This window comes from Octodon degus, unplaced genomic scaffold (assembly GCF_000260255.1).
Source record: "Octodon degus isolate 3935 unplaced genomic scaffold, OctDeg1.0 scaffold00233, whole genome shotgun sequence".
NCBI classification, from domain to species: Eukaryota; Metazoa; Chordata; class Mammalia; order Rodentia; family Octodontidae; genus Octodon; species Octodon degus.
In genome coordinates this window covers 3,138,761-3,154,766 of record NW_004524809.1, presented here as the reverse complement: position 1 = coordinate 3,154,766, position 16,006 = coordinate 3,138,761, and the positions used below count along the sequence as shown (strand labels likewise).

The window sequence follows — 16,006 nt, the reverse complement described above, 5'->3', positions numbered from 1 at the left end:
GAAAGAAAGAAAGAAAGAAAGAAAGAAAGAAAGAAAGAAAGAAAGAAAGAAAGAAAGAAAGAAAGAAAGAAAGAAAGAAAAGAAAGGGAAATCTTAGGAAGAAACCTGGGGCTATAGGTCAGCTCAGAAGTGCCTACCTGGCATGCAAAAGCCCCAAATTCAATCCCAGTACCACCACCAAAAAAAAAAAAAAGGAAATCTTAGGAAAAGAATGCCTATTGTATCTAAAGCCTTAAGATGGTTATTTTAGTCATTCAATAAATGAATACAAAATTAAGCAGGTTTTACAAATTATGAAAGTAGTAAGTGTTCCTGTGAAAATGCCCCAGGCTGAAACTCCATAGTCTGCTCAGCCGCTCTCCCTCCCACTCCATCTCCCAGAGCGGTAGGAAGAAAGCTATACAGGAGGCTGAAGTAGGAGGATGGCTTGAGTCCAAGAGTTCAAGGTCAGCCTGCACAGTGTACAAGACCCCACCTCAAAAAAAAATTTAAAAAGGAAACAACCATGGCCCAAGCGATTACTGATCACATGCTTACAGCACATATTCTCCTCTGGGCATGGTGCCAGCAGGATGCCAAGCATGGTAGCACCTCAGCATCCCTAGGGCCGCAGCCAGTGTCTGGCGTTCCTGCTCCTGTGCAGCTCCTAGGGGCCTTGGAGATGGCGCAAACATCATTCCCTTTTTTTTATCCTGGGCATGGAGACCATACCTCTGATCCCAGCACTCAGGAGTCTGGGGCAGGATTGCCAAGAGTTCCAGGACAGGCTGGGTTATACAGCATGACCCTTCTCAAAAGACAAAAAGAAAAAGAAAAATCCTGTTATAGAGATGAGTAAAATCTGTTTAAATCAAGATTTATTTATTTATTTATTTATTTATTTATTCGTTTGTTTGTTTTTGAGATAGGCTCTCCCTGTGTGGTCTAGGCTAACTTTGAACTCACATATAGCCCAGGCTGACCCAAAACTCACTGATTTTCCTGCCTCAGCCTGCCAAGTGATGGTATTACAGACATGTGCCACCCTGTCCAGTTTTAAATCAGGATTTTTGTTTTAAAAGAGGGGCAGGCCAGGGAGATGGCTCAATGGCCTGAGTTCAAGGGCCTGAGTTCAATCCCCAGTGCAAGGGCCTGAGTTCAATCCCCAGTTCTGGAAAAAAAAAAAAAAAAAATCAGGATTTCTCCAAGTCAAGCTCAGCCAGTGTCTGAGCACTGGGCTCTGGGGCAGACATGCAGGTTCTGGTCTCCCATAGGCTGTACCCACCAGGGCCCTGCTGAGCTCCCCCACTCTACTCCTCACCTCCCATTGCCTGCCACCTCCCCACCTGCCTCCCTCCTCCAGCTGAACAGTTGTCTCAGCCCCCATTCTGCAGCAGCCCTGCACCTATTCTATCTTATTAGTCAAGTGGAACATTAATTAGCTCGTGAATAATAGGCGGAAAAAATGAAACCCAAGGAAGAAAAGAAATACCTCCAAAGGGCCGGGCATGACTGAATGTCCCACTGTGTGACAGTGAGGAAGGCAGCACACTGTCAGCCCTGCTTGACAGGCAGCTCGGAACTGCAGGCATTGGGGTGCATGGCCGGTGGAGGTGTCACATGGGGATGTGGAACCCGGAGAGCTGGGAGAGGGCAGACCTCCATGGGGCTGAGGGAAGAGAAGAGAAAAAAAAGAAGACAGTCTGAATGCTCTCTTCCATCTGTCCTGATTTTCTTGCCTCTTCCTTGCTAACTTCCTATTCATGCTTCAAGGCTCCCAGGTCTGGGAACCAGTTAACCCTTATTGTCCCAGAGCCTGCAGCCAAGTGAGCTATTCTGGGTCATCTAGTTATTCCAGGCCATCATCCCTTCCCATCCCACTGCCCAGCCAATCACAGTCTGGAAGAACTTTCCCCAAGCAGGGTTCTGGAAACAAGGCCTGGGCCATGGAGAGAAACATCCAGTGTTTGCTAAGTCTGCCCTGCCTTCCAGTCCAGCCAGGGCTGCTCCAAACACCCCCGTCAGACAAGGCTTTCTGTTGGTAATTTTTGTTTTATTACACAAGTGGGCAGCACATAATGACCACTCCTTGTGAGGCACTGGTGTGCAGACAGCTCATCTTCATTCTGTTTATGTCCCTTCCTGTTTCTGCCACACCAGCCATCCCTGTCCTCTTCCCACTAGAAAAGATAACAGTCCTTTTAACCTCAGGCTCAACCCCTCTTGGGGGCGTAGCTCACCCCAGACCCACTGGTGGTGCTGGGGGAGGATGGGGCAGGGCGCCAGGTGGGTGCAGACCTGATCACCCTGGTGGGCCATGTGCAAAGCCCTCACAGCCCTGCTCCCCCTCGTCCAATTCAGGCTGCTGATGGTGCCGTTCCTGCTCCACACTGACAGTTATCTAAATGAAACACCCGAATGGCACAGCCAGAGTGATTACACACTCGGTTGCTCTTGGCAGAGGCACTGACTGCCTTGGCCATCCTGGGACTTGGGGGCCACCCAGAGTAGTGCTACAAGACCACAGGCTGCAGAGCAGGCAGGCACGATGGCTCAGTTGTGTTTTCATGACCAGCTTGACTGTAAGAGTTTGTTGTCTCCTTGCTGGCCGGGTGGTCCTTGGGACTTTCCTCGAATGTGGCAAGTGACCACTGCTTGTGCAGACTCCATGCCCCCTGAGACTCCTCCAGGCATGGGGAAACAGGTGGCTCTGGTCTGCTTCTGTTGGGCTGCTTTCTCTGGACTTTGCACAAACCCAGGTGACCCGGAAAGACCACATGGTGGTATTCTTGGCTAGCACCCTGGCTCAGGTCTCAACCAAGAGCCAGTATCACAGTCAAAAGTGGTCTGAGGAAACCGCTGTCCCAGGGCAGCAGCCTGCCCTCACCAACCTGTTCAACAGAGGGCCAGATTGTGATCACTGGGCCCCTGAGTTTGAGAGTGAGTCTTCCACTGCAATGGCCAAGGGATGGTGTGATGAGGGAGTTGGCATTTGAAGCAGAAGGCAGTGGAATGTGTTGAGATTAAACTCCACCTTGGGCAGAAAGGGGGTTGAAGCTGGCAGTGGATGTCCAGTGTAGACAGCCACAAGGTGTGCACATTTTTTTTTTTTTTTCACTCTAGGGAAGGGTCTACAGGGTGTTCAGGGTCTCACTACTGCCTGTTTACAGTCTCCTGAGTGCTGGGATTACAGGCACATGCCACCACGCCCAGTCTCAATCGCCATCTCAGCGTGCCCCAGGGGCGGGGCCTGCATGGCAGGCCTGGGGATGGAACCCCTCACCCCCAGCTCCCCCCACCCCATGCCTGCTTTCAGGCACTTTAATTCTCTGAGCTATTTGGCCGGCCAACTGCACATTTGGTTTTAGATTGGAAGTCATAGCTCCGTATGTGCCTTCAAGGGTAAGGATTCATGCTTCTGGGATGGTCACAAGGATGACTGGAGATTATTCACTTGGTACCTGCGTGACCCCCACCCCCTCCTGCTGAGTGCCAGGGAGAGGACCCAGCCGTGTACTTGGCTCACCTCTTCTCCACTCCAGGGCCATGCTGGTGCTTGGACATGCTAGAGACACACATGCCGCTCCAGCTGTTGGGAAGAGCCAGGGTCCTGGTGACTACTTGACAGCCAGCACTGCTTTGGGGAGTGCTTCATTGATACTCGGCCTCCTCTTGTCCCCCACAGCTTGGCAGGAACCTAAGACAGAAGAAGTAGGACAGCCAGGAGTCTGCTTCCTGTGTCCTTTGACCCAGATGGGCCAGGCCAAGTCCAAGCCCTGCCTTGAGGGTTCTGAGGCTCAGGCCACTCAGTCACTTGCGGCTCACTCAACCTAAACATCGAGGCAGTGCCAGCCTCGTGTTGGGACCTCCTCATGCCTTGGTGGTGGGCACCACCAAAGGTCAACAGAGACCTCAAAGATAGAAATAAACAAACAGTTTCTCCTAGATGGCGGGGCTTGCACGGGGCAGGTGGATACCCAGGGGTTTCCATACTCAGGGTCTCTCAAAACAGTGTCATAGTCAAGCTCCATTTTTCCTGGAGCTCACTGGAAGAAACCGTGGGGTTTCCATGAAGAGCCAGCAAATTCATTCATTCATTCATTTGTTCATTCATTTGGCATCTCCTAGATCCTTGGCCCTGCTCTAGGTGAAGGGAAGGGCAGTAAACAAAGGAAACACCGATCCTCACAGGGTTGACAGTAGAAAGCCAGGGGAGGCAGCCTCATTGCCCAGGGACACAAGACTAGTAGCCTTTCTGTTTATGGCAGGGGTGGCTGTGAGGACAGAGTTCATGTGACAGCCAGAGACAGGCCATCAAGGCACAGGGGCAAGAAGCAACCAGAGGGGGATATGGGAGGGACCAATAGGCAGGTGTGGGATGGGGTGGGAAAGACTGGGATGTGATATCAGAAAGGGACCTCACGGGCAGAGCTGGGGTAGGGCCACAAAGTCTGGGAGGCTGAGCCAGGGACAGAGTGTGGAGTAGGAGCAATGAGTTGTAGTCATGGCCAGTTTTGCGTTTGACCTGCCTTCCAGGCTGGGATTCACTCTGTGCCTGTCCTAGGATAGATCCTGTAAGACCTCTGGGAACTGCTATCCTGGAATAGGCCTTCTAGAAGGTGCCATCTGGGATAGACCCTCTGGAACCTTAGAAGGTGCCTATTGTAGTTTGGATCTAAAATTTCCCCTCAATTTTCTTATTCAGTCAGGGGCTTTGGAAGGTGACTGAATCATGGGATGCTATCCTTATCTGTTGATTGTTCTAGTGGTGAATCCATGGCTGGAAAGTGGATCCTGCTTGGATGTGATCACTAGAAGTACAAACTGAAAATAACATTCTTGTCCCTAGCTTTCCCTTCTGTCTCTGCTTTTTGACTGCTGTGGGTGAGTAGCTATCCTCCACCAGACCCTCCACCATGCCACATCTGCCCTGAAGCCAGTCAACCATGGACTGAACCCTCTGAAGCCATGAGCAAATTCAGCCTCTCCTCCTTTATGGTATAGGTGCTAGAGCTTTCAGCCAGGTGGCTACAGAAGGTGATGCAGACAGTGCTGTTGGTCTGCCCAGGACAGCCCTCTAGGCTTCTAGACAACACGACAGATGGTAGATCCACATGTGCTAACAGATTCTCCATGCCTGCTTCCATTTAGGAAACCCACAGACACTGGTGTCCCTGCCTACATTTGATGACCTTGTGCCCTCACAACACCCACATGTGGGGGTCATGAGTCCCAACCTCAGTTCATGTCAGACTCTTGCCCAAGCCCACTCAGTTCACTCTGTCCTTGCCTTGGCATCACTTCTGCAGAGCAGGGGTGGCCATGTTCTGGTGACACTGGCCACATATACTTCCCTGTGTGTGTCTGTTGTGCTGCCTGTGATTATGTGTCCTGTGTGTCTGTCCTACGTCTGAATCCCTGTAATGGTCTCAGTGACATCTTCTCTACCTTCTCCCTGCCATTCTGTCTCATGGGAGATGGTGGTCTTGGCCTAGTACCCACTGTGGTCCAACCTGGCCAGCAGTGACAGTGTCATGCATTTGTGGAGGGCCCTAACATCCCCATCCTGGGTATGTCTATCTGTTCCTTCCTTGAATGTGAACAAGAGCTGACTCCAGTGACAGGTGGGGAAGGTGGTGGTGGCTGTGTGACGCAACCAGGATTAATTAAATTTTCTGCATTTAGATTCTTTTCATTTCCCCCATGCTCATCCATCACAGGTGCCTGCTGTCCCCACACCACTGCCACATCGAGCCACTCCCTTCCCCATCACCATCCTGTCCCCAAGCGGGTGGTGCCATCCTGCCCATCCTCAGGCTGCAGCTCTGATGAGTGCAGATTATCCATCACTGGAGCCTCATCCCTGTGATCACTATCACAACTTCCCAAGATGCACTCCATATTTGTCATTGCCTACACTGGGGCAAGGAGGGTGTGGAGGTGTCAAGGTCACACCCAGCCTCAGAGTCCCTGGGGCCTTGTCTGATCATGTGACCCCTGGGTCACTGCTCCAGCCTCTGACCTGGGCACCCAGGAGGGGCCTTGGTCCTCAATCCCACAATGGCTTTCTCATCCACTCATTCTCTGATTCCAGTAATAGCCACCTCTGCTCCCCATCATAGGCTGAGGGCTGCTGATGGCTCCCTCTTCCCCATCTTTTGCCAGAGCTTGGTGCATACTCAGAAAGTTTGCTCTGATCGAGTGCTCCCTACACACACTTTTCTTTTTTTAATGTATTTAGTACAGGGTCTACAGGGTCTTATTACACAGATCAGACTCATAATGATCCTCCTGTTTTCAGCCTCCCAAGTGCTGGGATTATAGGTGCGTGCCACCACACCCAGTGTCAATTGCTGTCTCAGCATGCCCCGGAGGCGGGGCCAGAATGGCATGCAGGGGATCAAACCCTGGTCCCTGTGTCTGCCTAAGCAGGCACTTTAATCTGCTGAGCTATCTGGCCAGCCCCTCCCTACATACACTTACAACTAGGTCTTTTATTAAATGATCCTACAGTCACCAATCTGAGGATGTGTTCCTAGCAAGATTCTAACAGTACTCTTTCTTCTCAGACCAGAGCACGTAGACTGTCCTTGTTTGCATTGAGATAAATTAATCAGGGGCAGAGGTGTTCACCTGTAATGCCAGGGAATCCAGAGGCAGAGGCAGGAGGGTTGGAAGACTGAGGCTAGCTTGAACAACTTAGCAAAGACTTCTCCCAAATTTTAGAAGTGGGGTAGAGGCTAGGGGCATTGGACAGTGCTACTTGAGTCAATCCCCTAACAAACAAAAAATCAAACGTTGTTTCCTGGTTATCAAATAAAAGGCCAGAGATGCAGTACTGCTTGTCTGAAGCAGCAGGGCCCAGTGATGAGCCAACACCCACATCCCAACCTCCTGGGAGGCCTGTGCCATGTCCACACAGCACTCCTGGATCTGGGGCTCAGACCAGTAATGGAGTCACCATTTGCTATTGCCAGTGGACCCCATGGCAGCCCCAGAAAGCACTCTGCTTCAGCCCGGGGCAAATACTGGGGCCCACCTGCAGGGAAGCCCTCCCTGTGATCTGTCCCCTGGGTCCCCATGCCCCAGACCATGTCCACAGCTGACTCTGGACAGGTGGGACAGTGAGGTTGGTTGGGCTGAGGTGAGGACAGTGGCCTTGGCCTGGCCACCTACCCCACACCAGGACTCCCACAGGGCACACACTGTCCTCTAGCCATCCCTGCTGTTCCCTCTCATCCTCCATCTGCCCAAGGATCACCGTAACATATTGTCTTTAACTCTTTCAGGAAAACCTAAAATGGAAATGGCTGGGTCAAGTGGAATTTCTGTTTTAGCTTTTGAAGAACTTCTACTCTACTTTCCCTAGTGATCATAGCAGTTTATACTCCCATTAACCGTGAGGAAGGAGGACCAGGTCCCTCTGTCCCCTCCTGCTCTGCCCTGCTCCTCTGTCCTTTACTTGGCTGCTCAACCTGTGTCCTTAAGTAGCCCCTGGCCTCCCTCTGCACTCCTGTGATGGCACCAGACAAATGACTGTCTTGCTGAATGTCCAGGGCAGACACTGTCCACGGGGTGAGGCTGAAAGGCCTGGCCTTGCCTTGATCTTAATTTGACCTCCTGAGACCAGGAGGCTTTGGGCAAGTTACCCATCCTCCAGTCTCCATCTCTTCATCTGCCACATGGGAATAACCTGCTATGCTTTGGGCCTGAGCTCCCCAAAGGTTGCATGTCCAAGGCTTGGTCCCAGTTTTTGGTATCACTGGGGGGTGGGGGAACCTGGGGTCAGGGCTGGTGGGAGAAAGCGTGGTCAAGAGGGTGTGGCTTGGAAGGTTCAATCCCTGTGTCTTCTGGTCTCTCTTTTGCTTCCTATTCCCAAGTGAACAGCCTCCAGCATCAGGCCCCTCCCCTGAAAGCTAGGTCACCCAGGCCCACAACAATGGGGTGTGATCAGGAACTGAAACCTCTGAACCTTGCCTCCTGTGAGTTCATCTTTTATCACTGTGCCAGAACACCGAGAGAATCTGTGACTTTTACCTCATTTACTTTTTATGGAAATGATGGAAAATGCTGTAGAAGTAGCCATAACAATGACTGAAGCATTCCATTGTCAATATTTAAGTACTGTTATTAACATCATTTTACAAAAGCTGAAACTGAGCCAAGACATTGCCCAGCTCCGAGGAACTCTCACCACTTTGGCCATATGTTCCTTTATCTGTTGGTCATTCATCTATCTGCAAGTGGCAGAAAAAGCAGATCAAAATCTGGGAGTGGTGAACACCTGTAATACCAGTACTCAAGAGACCGAGGCAAGAGGGTCACTATAAATTCCAGGCCAGCAGCTGAGATATATAGTGGGTTCAAGGCCAACCTGGATTACATAAGGAGACTGTCTCAGAAAAAGATAAATAAAAAGCAGCTCGAACTGACTTAAACAACAGCAGCAAAATGGAATTTCTGCTCCTCTTCCTATACAAGACTCCCATGGCATAGAAGACCCACAACCTGGGTTCCAGGGAATTTTCTGGTGGTGTTGCACACAGCAGGATCATTTCCTGAAGTGACAATGGCCCCAGCAGCTCTTCTGAGCCTGCCCTCAACACAGACATGGAGAGTCCACTCAGACATGCATGAGTTTTCATGGGCAATATGAGGACACCCAGGCCCAGGAGGAAAGTGCCATCTCTCTGGGCCACATGAAGTTCTCCGTCACCATTCACTATCATCACTGCATTTCCACACCATCCCATTCATATGCTGCAAATACCACAGCTCCAGCAATGTGACACTTGTGTCTAGATGTCCTCCAAAGCCCTATGGGGTCACGGGTGGGGCCTTTTCCGAGGTAGCTGGATCTAGAGTTGTGACATGAAGGCTGATTCATGGTGCAAAGCTAGGATCAAGGGCACTAGGATCAAGGGTGCGAGTCCTACCAGCCCTAAGGGTGGGTAGCCTGGATAAGACATAATGAACAGAAAGAGCTGTGGCTATTCCTTGTTGCTTTGGCTACCTTCTGCTCACCATGAACTGTTTCTCTTCTGCCATGCCACCCTGCCTTGAAGCCAGCTGACTATGGACTGAAACCTCTACAAACTGTGAGCTAAATAAACCTTTCTTCCTTTAACTTTAGGTATTTGGTATTTTGTCTCATCGATGAGAAAAGTAAGACAGAGGATGAATCCTGGTCATGGGACACAAGTGACTGCCTGTTCTCACAGCAAGCCAGACACGCCTGGGATCAGTGCCTGGGTGCTGGCTTCCGTTTGTCCCCTGTCAGGACAAGGTGGGGCTTGTTATCTCTGGTGGTGATGGATGACGAGGTGTCTGGTCCTACGGCAACACTAGCGTCAGTTCCCTGGCCCACCCTGCACCATTCCACGGCACTTGGTTCACATCACGGAAGCTGGGGGCTCCTCGTTTCTTGTCCTCCCCTTCTCTCTCCATCACCTACCTCTCTCTCACATACACACACTCTGGTGAAGGGGGCTCAGAGGCCCTTTCCCTCACAAGCATTCATGGACACTCATGTGTCAGCAAGGAGAAGATGAAACTGAACACCAAGGAGTTTTTTGTTTGTTTGTTTTTGTTTTTAATTCTGTACATTCAATTTTTGGAAAATACGTTCTTAGAAATCAAATGCCAACCAAAGTCTCATGATTATAACTTAGCAAACTTCATTTCTTACAATGTAAAACTCTCTTAAGTGAATATGAACACCTGTAAAGTAAAGACCTGCTCCAACAGTGTAGTCAGTGAAGCACTAACACTGCACTGTCCCATGTCAGACAGCAGTCTCATTGTTCATTGCATCAGGAATGTGTTACATCAAAACCTACATACACTGCGGTGCACAGGACCTAAATAACAGATGTTGAAAAGCTGCAGATCTCAAGCAACCCCACGTGCAACGACACCTTAGTGTGTGGGAAGCAGCTCACATCTTCACTATTCATCCTCTGAGCCAACTGCTCCTGGAACCCCAAGGAGTTTAGTGACAGGACAACCCCCATCCATGGCTCTTTCCTTTTTCTCCCTTCCCTTCTTTTTCTCCTCTCGCTTCCTTTTTTTAATTTCCCTCCCTCCGTCCCCCACCCTTTTTTTTTGAGATGAGAGATGAGATCTCTCTTATATATAGTGAGGCTAACCTCAGACTCATGGTGATTCTCCAGCCTCAACCTCCTAAGTGCTGGGAGATAGGTGTGCCCATCATGTCTGGGGGTCTTTGTAATATTTCTTGTGGAAGCAGGTGAGTCTGTGATGATCTCCAAATAAAATGTTTAATGTAAAGAAAACTACCATAGACAAAATGTAAGGGCAGTGGGGAGGCCAGGCTTAGGTCCTTGTGGAGCTCAGGGCTGATTGGCTCTACCATACACTCCAGCCAACCCAGAACTGGGAGCAGAGAAGCAGGAGAGACGAGCCCTGGGAGCTGCGGAGGTGGGGTCTGGAAACTCTGCACAGCTCCTGGAAGATGGAGGGGCTGGAGAGTGGCACAGTGCCTACACTCACCACTAAATCACCCATTACTCTTTTCCCAAGCACAGCTATATTGATCTGATAAGTGATGCCAGCCTCAGATCAAACACATTTGTATTATCCGAGAGAAAAGCAAACTAGAAAAATGTCTGCAGCCTCACAAGTGGGCTGGGTCTGGGCTGGTGGCTGAGGAGTGCCTTTCATTCACCAGGCAAAAAGAGGCCCTGGGTTTGGCTCTCAGCTTCTCATGCCACTCGGGAAGCAGGGTCTCGAGTGGCTGCCTCTTAGTGCTGAGTTCAAGTGTAGACCGGATTATTATTTGATGTGTGGCGAGGCCCCAAGAGAGGCTCCATGGTGGCTAGAGGCAGCAGGCAAGGGGCACAGAGCTGGGCCCCCATTAATTATGGTTTCCACAGGAAAGGATGGGCAGGCCTCTCGCATTGGTCTGGTGTGGTCGTTTCAGCAGGCTGGGGCATAAGGACCATCCCAGTGGTCCCGTCCCTGTCTCTTGAGAGAGTGACTGTGGGGCAGTGGTGACAGTGGCAGGACAATGACTGCTCTGGGAAGGAGCCCGGGGTGATTCTGGAAGATGATTTGCATGTGAAAGGGGGTTATTTACTCTCCTGGAATCGGCCATCTGGTAGGAGCTATTCTGCCAAAGTCACCAAGACCACAGGGGTCTAGTGCTCAGGGTCCCCACCCCTGCCCACCCACCTGGCCCTGCCCAAGGTAAGAAGCCTTGGCAGGCTCCCTCCTTTCATCCACAAGTGCATCCCTTATTCTGAGACCGAGATGGGATTACTGTTGTCTTGATTTGGGGGGTGTTTCTGGATCTGCAGTCCCCACTGCAGAGAGAAAAAACTCAAATAGCATGAAGGGCTGACAGTGAGAAGCCAGCCGCCTCCCTCCTCTCTGCCCCTGCTTCCCCATCCCCAGGTCCCTCCCTACATAGGAGCCAAGTCCACTGTTGCAGCCCACGCCTGTGGCTGGTGACACAGTGTTCTCATGCAGCAGTCCCCACCCAGGCTTGCTCCCCCAGGGCACACGAGGGGGGCACCATGGCTCTGGATGGCCAGCTCCGGGCCACTGCAGCTCCTGCTATGAGTCAGGTGCACTGAATGTGCCTCAGAACAGGGCGACTGTGGGAGAGAGTCTGTGGGGTGGAACTGTCTTGTGGATGGCACACGTGGGCATATTTTAGACTGCACCCTAGGGCCAGTCCTACTACGCACCTCCCCTAGTGTGGTATGAAATCTGTCTGACTTCCTGCCTGGCAAGCGTGGTGACACTCCAGGACATGGAGTCTGGTTGGGGGTCACCCATCCACCCTGGGAGCCAGGAAGTGCTACAGGCCATGTCTCCAGGCTTTGGTTTCTTTCCCAGGAACCCAGAGAGGACTCTGCAGCTGGAACCACTGCCTCCAGGCCCTGGCCCATCTGTGACGTGAGATCAATCCCTGCCTCACCTCATGTATCCTGAGATGAGAGATCCCACTGAGGGGTCGGCAGAGATGTGCCAGGAAAGCTGGACATCACAGAAGGAGCAATCATAAAATGCAGATAGCCAGCATGGGGTGTGTGTGTGTGTGTGAGAGAGAGAGAGAGAGAGAGAGAGAGAAGCCTCAGCTCTGCTGGGATTGCAGCAGCCATGCATGGGGGACATGGGACAGCGGCGCTTGATACCGCCCTAGGAACCTCCTGGAAGCCTCTCAAAGCCCTGGTGGCTCTAACTTCCATCCTAGCACCTCAAACCTGCACACAGTCCTGACTAGCTGGTGTTACCCTGTGGGGACACTCAGCACCTCAGCCCATCACCCCAACTCCCTAGCTCCTGAATCTGTGCCCAAATCAAGAGGTTGGCATCACCAACCCATGGACACATAGAACTGAGCCTCTGCTGACCACGCTCGACCTGTGGTCTCCCCACCCTTGTGCAAGGGCCAGGCCCTGGGGACTGGCTGGGGACATGCTCCTGATGTTGCACCTATCCCCCCACTGGCCCCAACACCTCCTCTGCTGGGTGGAGGGGCTCCAGTAGACTCCCTTCCTCTAAGACCTGCAGCACTGGGGACACTGGGGAGGGGTGGGGAGCGACCAGACCAGCGTGGCCCCTGCCCTCGCTAACAGGAAACCTGCCTCTTTCTCAGGAGAAGCCATAAACCCACTTTCCCCTAAGTTTTCCTGGTCTTAAAATGATGTTTCTTCAGACATTTCCCAGCATTGTAGGAAAACCGTCCAAGACCTGGATGTATCTAAAGGCCACTGGTTTGGAATCCCGACAATGGTCCTCTCTGTCCATCGAACAGATGAGAAGAGAGGTGAGGAGGTGGGGAGGAGAGGCCTCCAGGAGCAGAGCAGACAAGATCGGAGTCCCCCCTCCCCCTGCGTCTTTCGGGTCCTTTCCTCTGCGTCTGCTCCTTTGTCTCCTCTCAGTCCCTCCCTTCCTCTCTCTGCCCGCCCACCGAAAGTCTCCAGGACTGCGGACCCCCGCCCCTCCCGGTCCCTCCCCACCTCCTTTGCATATAAGAGGAACAGCGCTGGCCACAGACGCCTCGCCCGGACCAGGACAGCACCCGGACTGGACCCTGCACCCAAGACTCTCTGCCCCGGAGCCTCTGCAGGTGAGACCCCAAGTCCTAGCCCACAGGACCCTGGACCCTGGACCCTGGACCCTGACTCAAGGTGACAGGTGTAGGGGACTGGGACCCAACCAGCAGGGGTGCCAGAGCGCCCTGCAGGTTAACACTAGGGATCCTTGACCCGGGCTCCTCACCCTGGTCTTAGGGTTCAGCGCTGCATGGAATGCAGCTCCAAACCTGGGTCTCTGGCTGACAGAGACCCATCGGTGCCCATGTGAGCAATACCCGGCACCTGGTCCTTGGGGAGGGGAGCATCAGAACAGCAGGCTTGCAGGGGCCGGAGGGGGGCACTGGACAACAGCCTGGATCCTGGGGAGAGTTGGCCAGTGTGACCTGGGTGGGGGCAGCAGGGAGGGGCCCTGGGCTTCAAGACAGATGACAGGGATAGGAGGTGCAGAGGGTCCTGCTTAGGAGGGGAGCAGTGTGTAAGAGCAGGGAGCTGGAGGGAGTAGGGAGCAGTGTGCTCAGACCTCCTGTCCTTGTCCCCAGACACCGTGATGCCTGGCCCTTGGTGTCTCCTCACCCTGGCCCTGATCCTGATCGGTGTCCCAGGGGGCCGTACCCAGCAGGAAGCAGCAGTGATGGCTGAGGGTCCTGGCCTGGATGACCTCCTACAGCAGGCAGAGCGCCTGCTCCTCCTCCAGGAAGACCTCCAGGGGCTGCCAGGGGTGCCTGTTGTCCAGCATGGTGAGCAAGGGAGCTCCTACCCCCCCCACCCCATCCCCTCTTCTCATGGTCAGCTTCCTCCTGTTTCAGCCAGAATGGACCTTCAGTAAGGGTCTATAGGGACTTCCCCAACTCACATGTGACAGCTATAAATATTGCACCCTAGGCATCTAAACTCCAGTCATGCTGTTTCAGTTTGCTGGCAGCCTCCTAGTGCTGGGTGTACCATTTTACACCCAAGGAAATGGAGGCTCAGGGAGGTTGCAGGACCTCCCAAAGGTCATACGGTTGGAGGGGGATGGAGCAGGGATTGGCCCCTCTGTGTGTCCCTGGGAGAGTCCCTCAGACACATCCCTCATACTCCTCTCTGCCCCTAGAGTCCCAGGTCCCGCAGCCAGACTGGCTCTTCAAGCGTCAGCACCCAGGTAAAAGGGAGGAGGACACTGAGGAAGGAACTCAAGAGGAGAGCGAGGAAGGGGGCGCTCTAGGTCTCCACAAGCGGCAGCACCCTGGCCGGCGCTCACCTTGGCTGGAGTACCCGGTCACCAAGAGGCAGCACCCAGGCCGAAGGCTGGTGGATCCCCTCAGTCAGAGGAGCTGGGAAGAGGAGGATGTGGAAGAGGACACAGAGAGGGCACTGACGCCCGAGAAGCGCCAACACCCTGGCAAGAGGGCCCCAGGAGGGCCCTGTGGGTCCTGGAGTACCTGTGGCCAAGCCAGCCTACTGTTGGGCCTCCTGGATGAGCTAAGCCAAGGCCAGGGGACCCAGGAGAAGAGGCAGCATCCAGGGCGGAGAGCATCGTGGGCTAGGGAGCCCCTGGAAGCATGAGTCTTGCTTCCTGGGTATGGAGTTGGGGTGCAAGCACATCTGAGCCCTGTGTGCCCCAGCTCTTCCTAGCCTCCCAGCCCCTCCTTAGATCCCTCTGCACACCTGAGCCCTTCCTTCAGGGTTGCAACAGCCAGCCCTTGTGAGGAGGGAAAACTCATGTTGCACACACCTAAGCCCCTTTCTTCCATATTGTCTAAGGAATCCCCACAGAGAGCAGGTGCCAGGATGTCCATGCCCAGTTCCTGTCCCCTGCTGCATGTGACCAGACTCAGTGAGTGCCCTGCCCCAGCCCCAGTTCTGGGCTTCTGGGGCTCCTCCTGCAGGTGGGCAGAGCCTTCGCACACTGTACTCCTGGGGACATTGCTCTGGAAAAATCCAGTGCTGCGGGTGGCTGTTGGCATGGATGCATTTGGGAATAGACATTATCTTGGAAGCTGTGGCTCCTGTGTAACCCTCTAGGCACCCTGCCCTGTCTACAAGAGTCACCCCTAATGACAATAAAGTGCCCACTGGATCATCTATCTCAATCTGTGTGGTTGCATTTCAGGGCAGGCCTCCCCAAGGAATTTAAATGGGGGAGATCTAGCTCTCTGCTCTGCTGCAGGGGAAATGGGACCTTAAAATGTGAGAGTCTATGCCACTGTACCCATTTCAGACATGTGAGGGAAGAGAGAGAAGGATGTGGAGAAACCAAGACCTAGAGAAACTGTACTCACTGGAAGACCTGTGGCCAGGTGCAGTGTGAGGTGGAGGGGACATTCAGGGTCCCACCCCACATCTGCTGATTTGGGAGGTGGAAAGGATGGGTGAGGCTCAGGTCAGTAATCCTCATTGCTCTGTGGCCATCCTTGACAGCCCACATCACCCAAAAGCCTGTTTTCAGAGAGGCATGACACCAGCAAAGACCCATCTGCCATCAGGAGACTCAGGGGACAGATGAGTGCAGAACAAGAGGGAGTAGAGGGGTTTGGGGAAAACAGAAGCAGTCATCTGAAGACACCAAGATCTCAAACCTTTAGAAACCTGTGCAATCAAACACCAGCAGCAACGAACATACATCACACTGTGTGCCAAGGACACACCACCCTGTCCCACCCTGACCCATCCATGGTGGGTGTTTCCTCTTCAGCTAGTGTTTCCCCTCTGCCCTGTGAGCCACCACTCCAGTGTACCATTGTGGAAAGGTCCCATTGGCTTCTGTGCTGGAAAACGGTGAAGCCAGGTGGAATTCAGTCTTCTCTGTGGTCCCTGCAGTCCTGTGGCTGTATGAGCCCTAATGAGATGGAGCAGTCCATGTACAGCTCCTAGCACAGGCACAGCCCAGTGCACTCTGGTAAATGGCTCAAGGCCAGGAGCTAAAAACCAAACCTTAAACACCCACCTGTTCCTTCCCTGTCTCATTACCCAATGACAAA

At 52.9% G+C, this 16,006-nt stretch overlaps 1 protein-coding gene across 1 annotated transcript; it reads left to right on the top strand.

The window, feature by feature from the left end:
• Window positions 1-13,027: 13,027 nt before the first annotated feature.
• Window positions 13,028-14,849, top strand: Trh (thyrotropin releasing hormone). Its single transcript, XM_004645636.2, has 3 exons — window positions 13,028-13,078; window positions 13,586-13,783; window positions 14,140-14,849. The coding sequence occupies exons 2-3, from the start codon at window positions 13,594-13,596 to the stop codon at window positions 14,589-14,591; spliced, it is 642 nt and encodes a 213-aa protein (XP_004645693.1). The 5' UTR covers window positions 13,028-13,078; window positions 13,586-13,593; the 3' UTR covers window positions 14,592-14,849.
• Window positions 14,850-16,006: the final 1,157 nt, after the last annotated feature.

Bases quoted from the DNA above. Each gene is read 5' to 3' on its own strand.
- Trh (XM_004645636.2), top strand. From the start codon at position 13,594: ATGCCTGGCCCTTGGTGTCTCCTCACCCTGGCCCTGATCCTGATCGGT. The intron at 13,784-14,139 runs GTGAGCAAGGGA...CTCTGCCCCTAG, and splicing joins GGTGCCTGTTGTCCAGCATG to AGTCCCAGGTCCCGCAGCCA.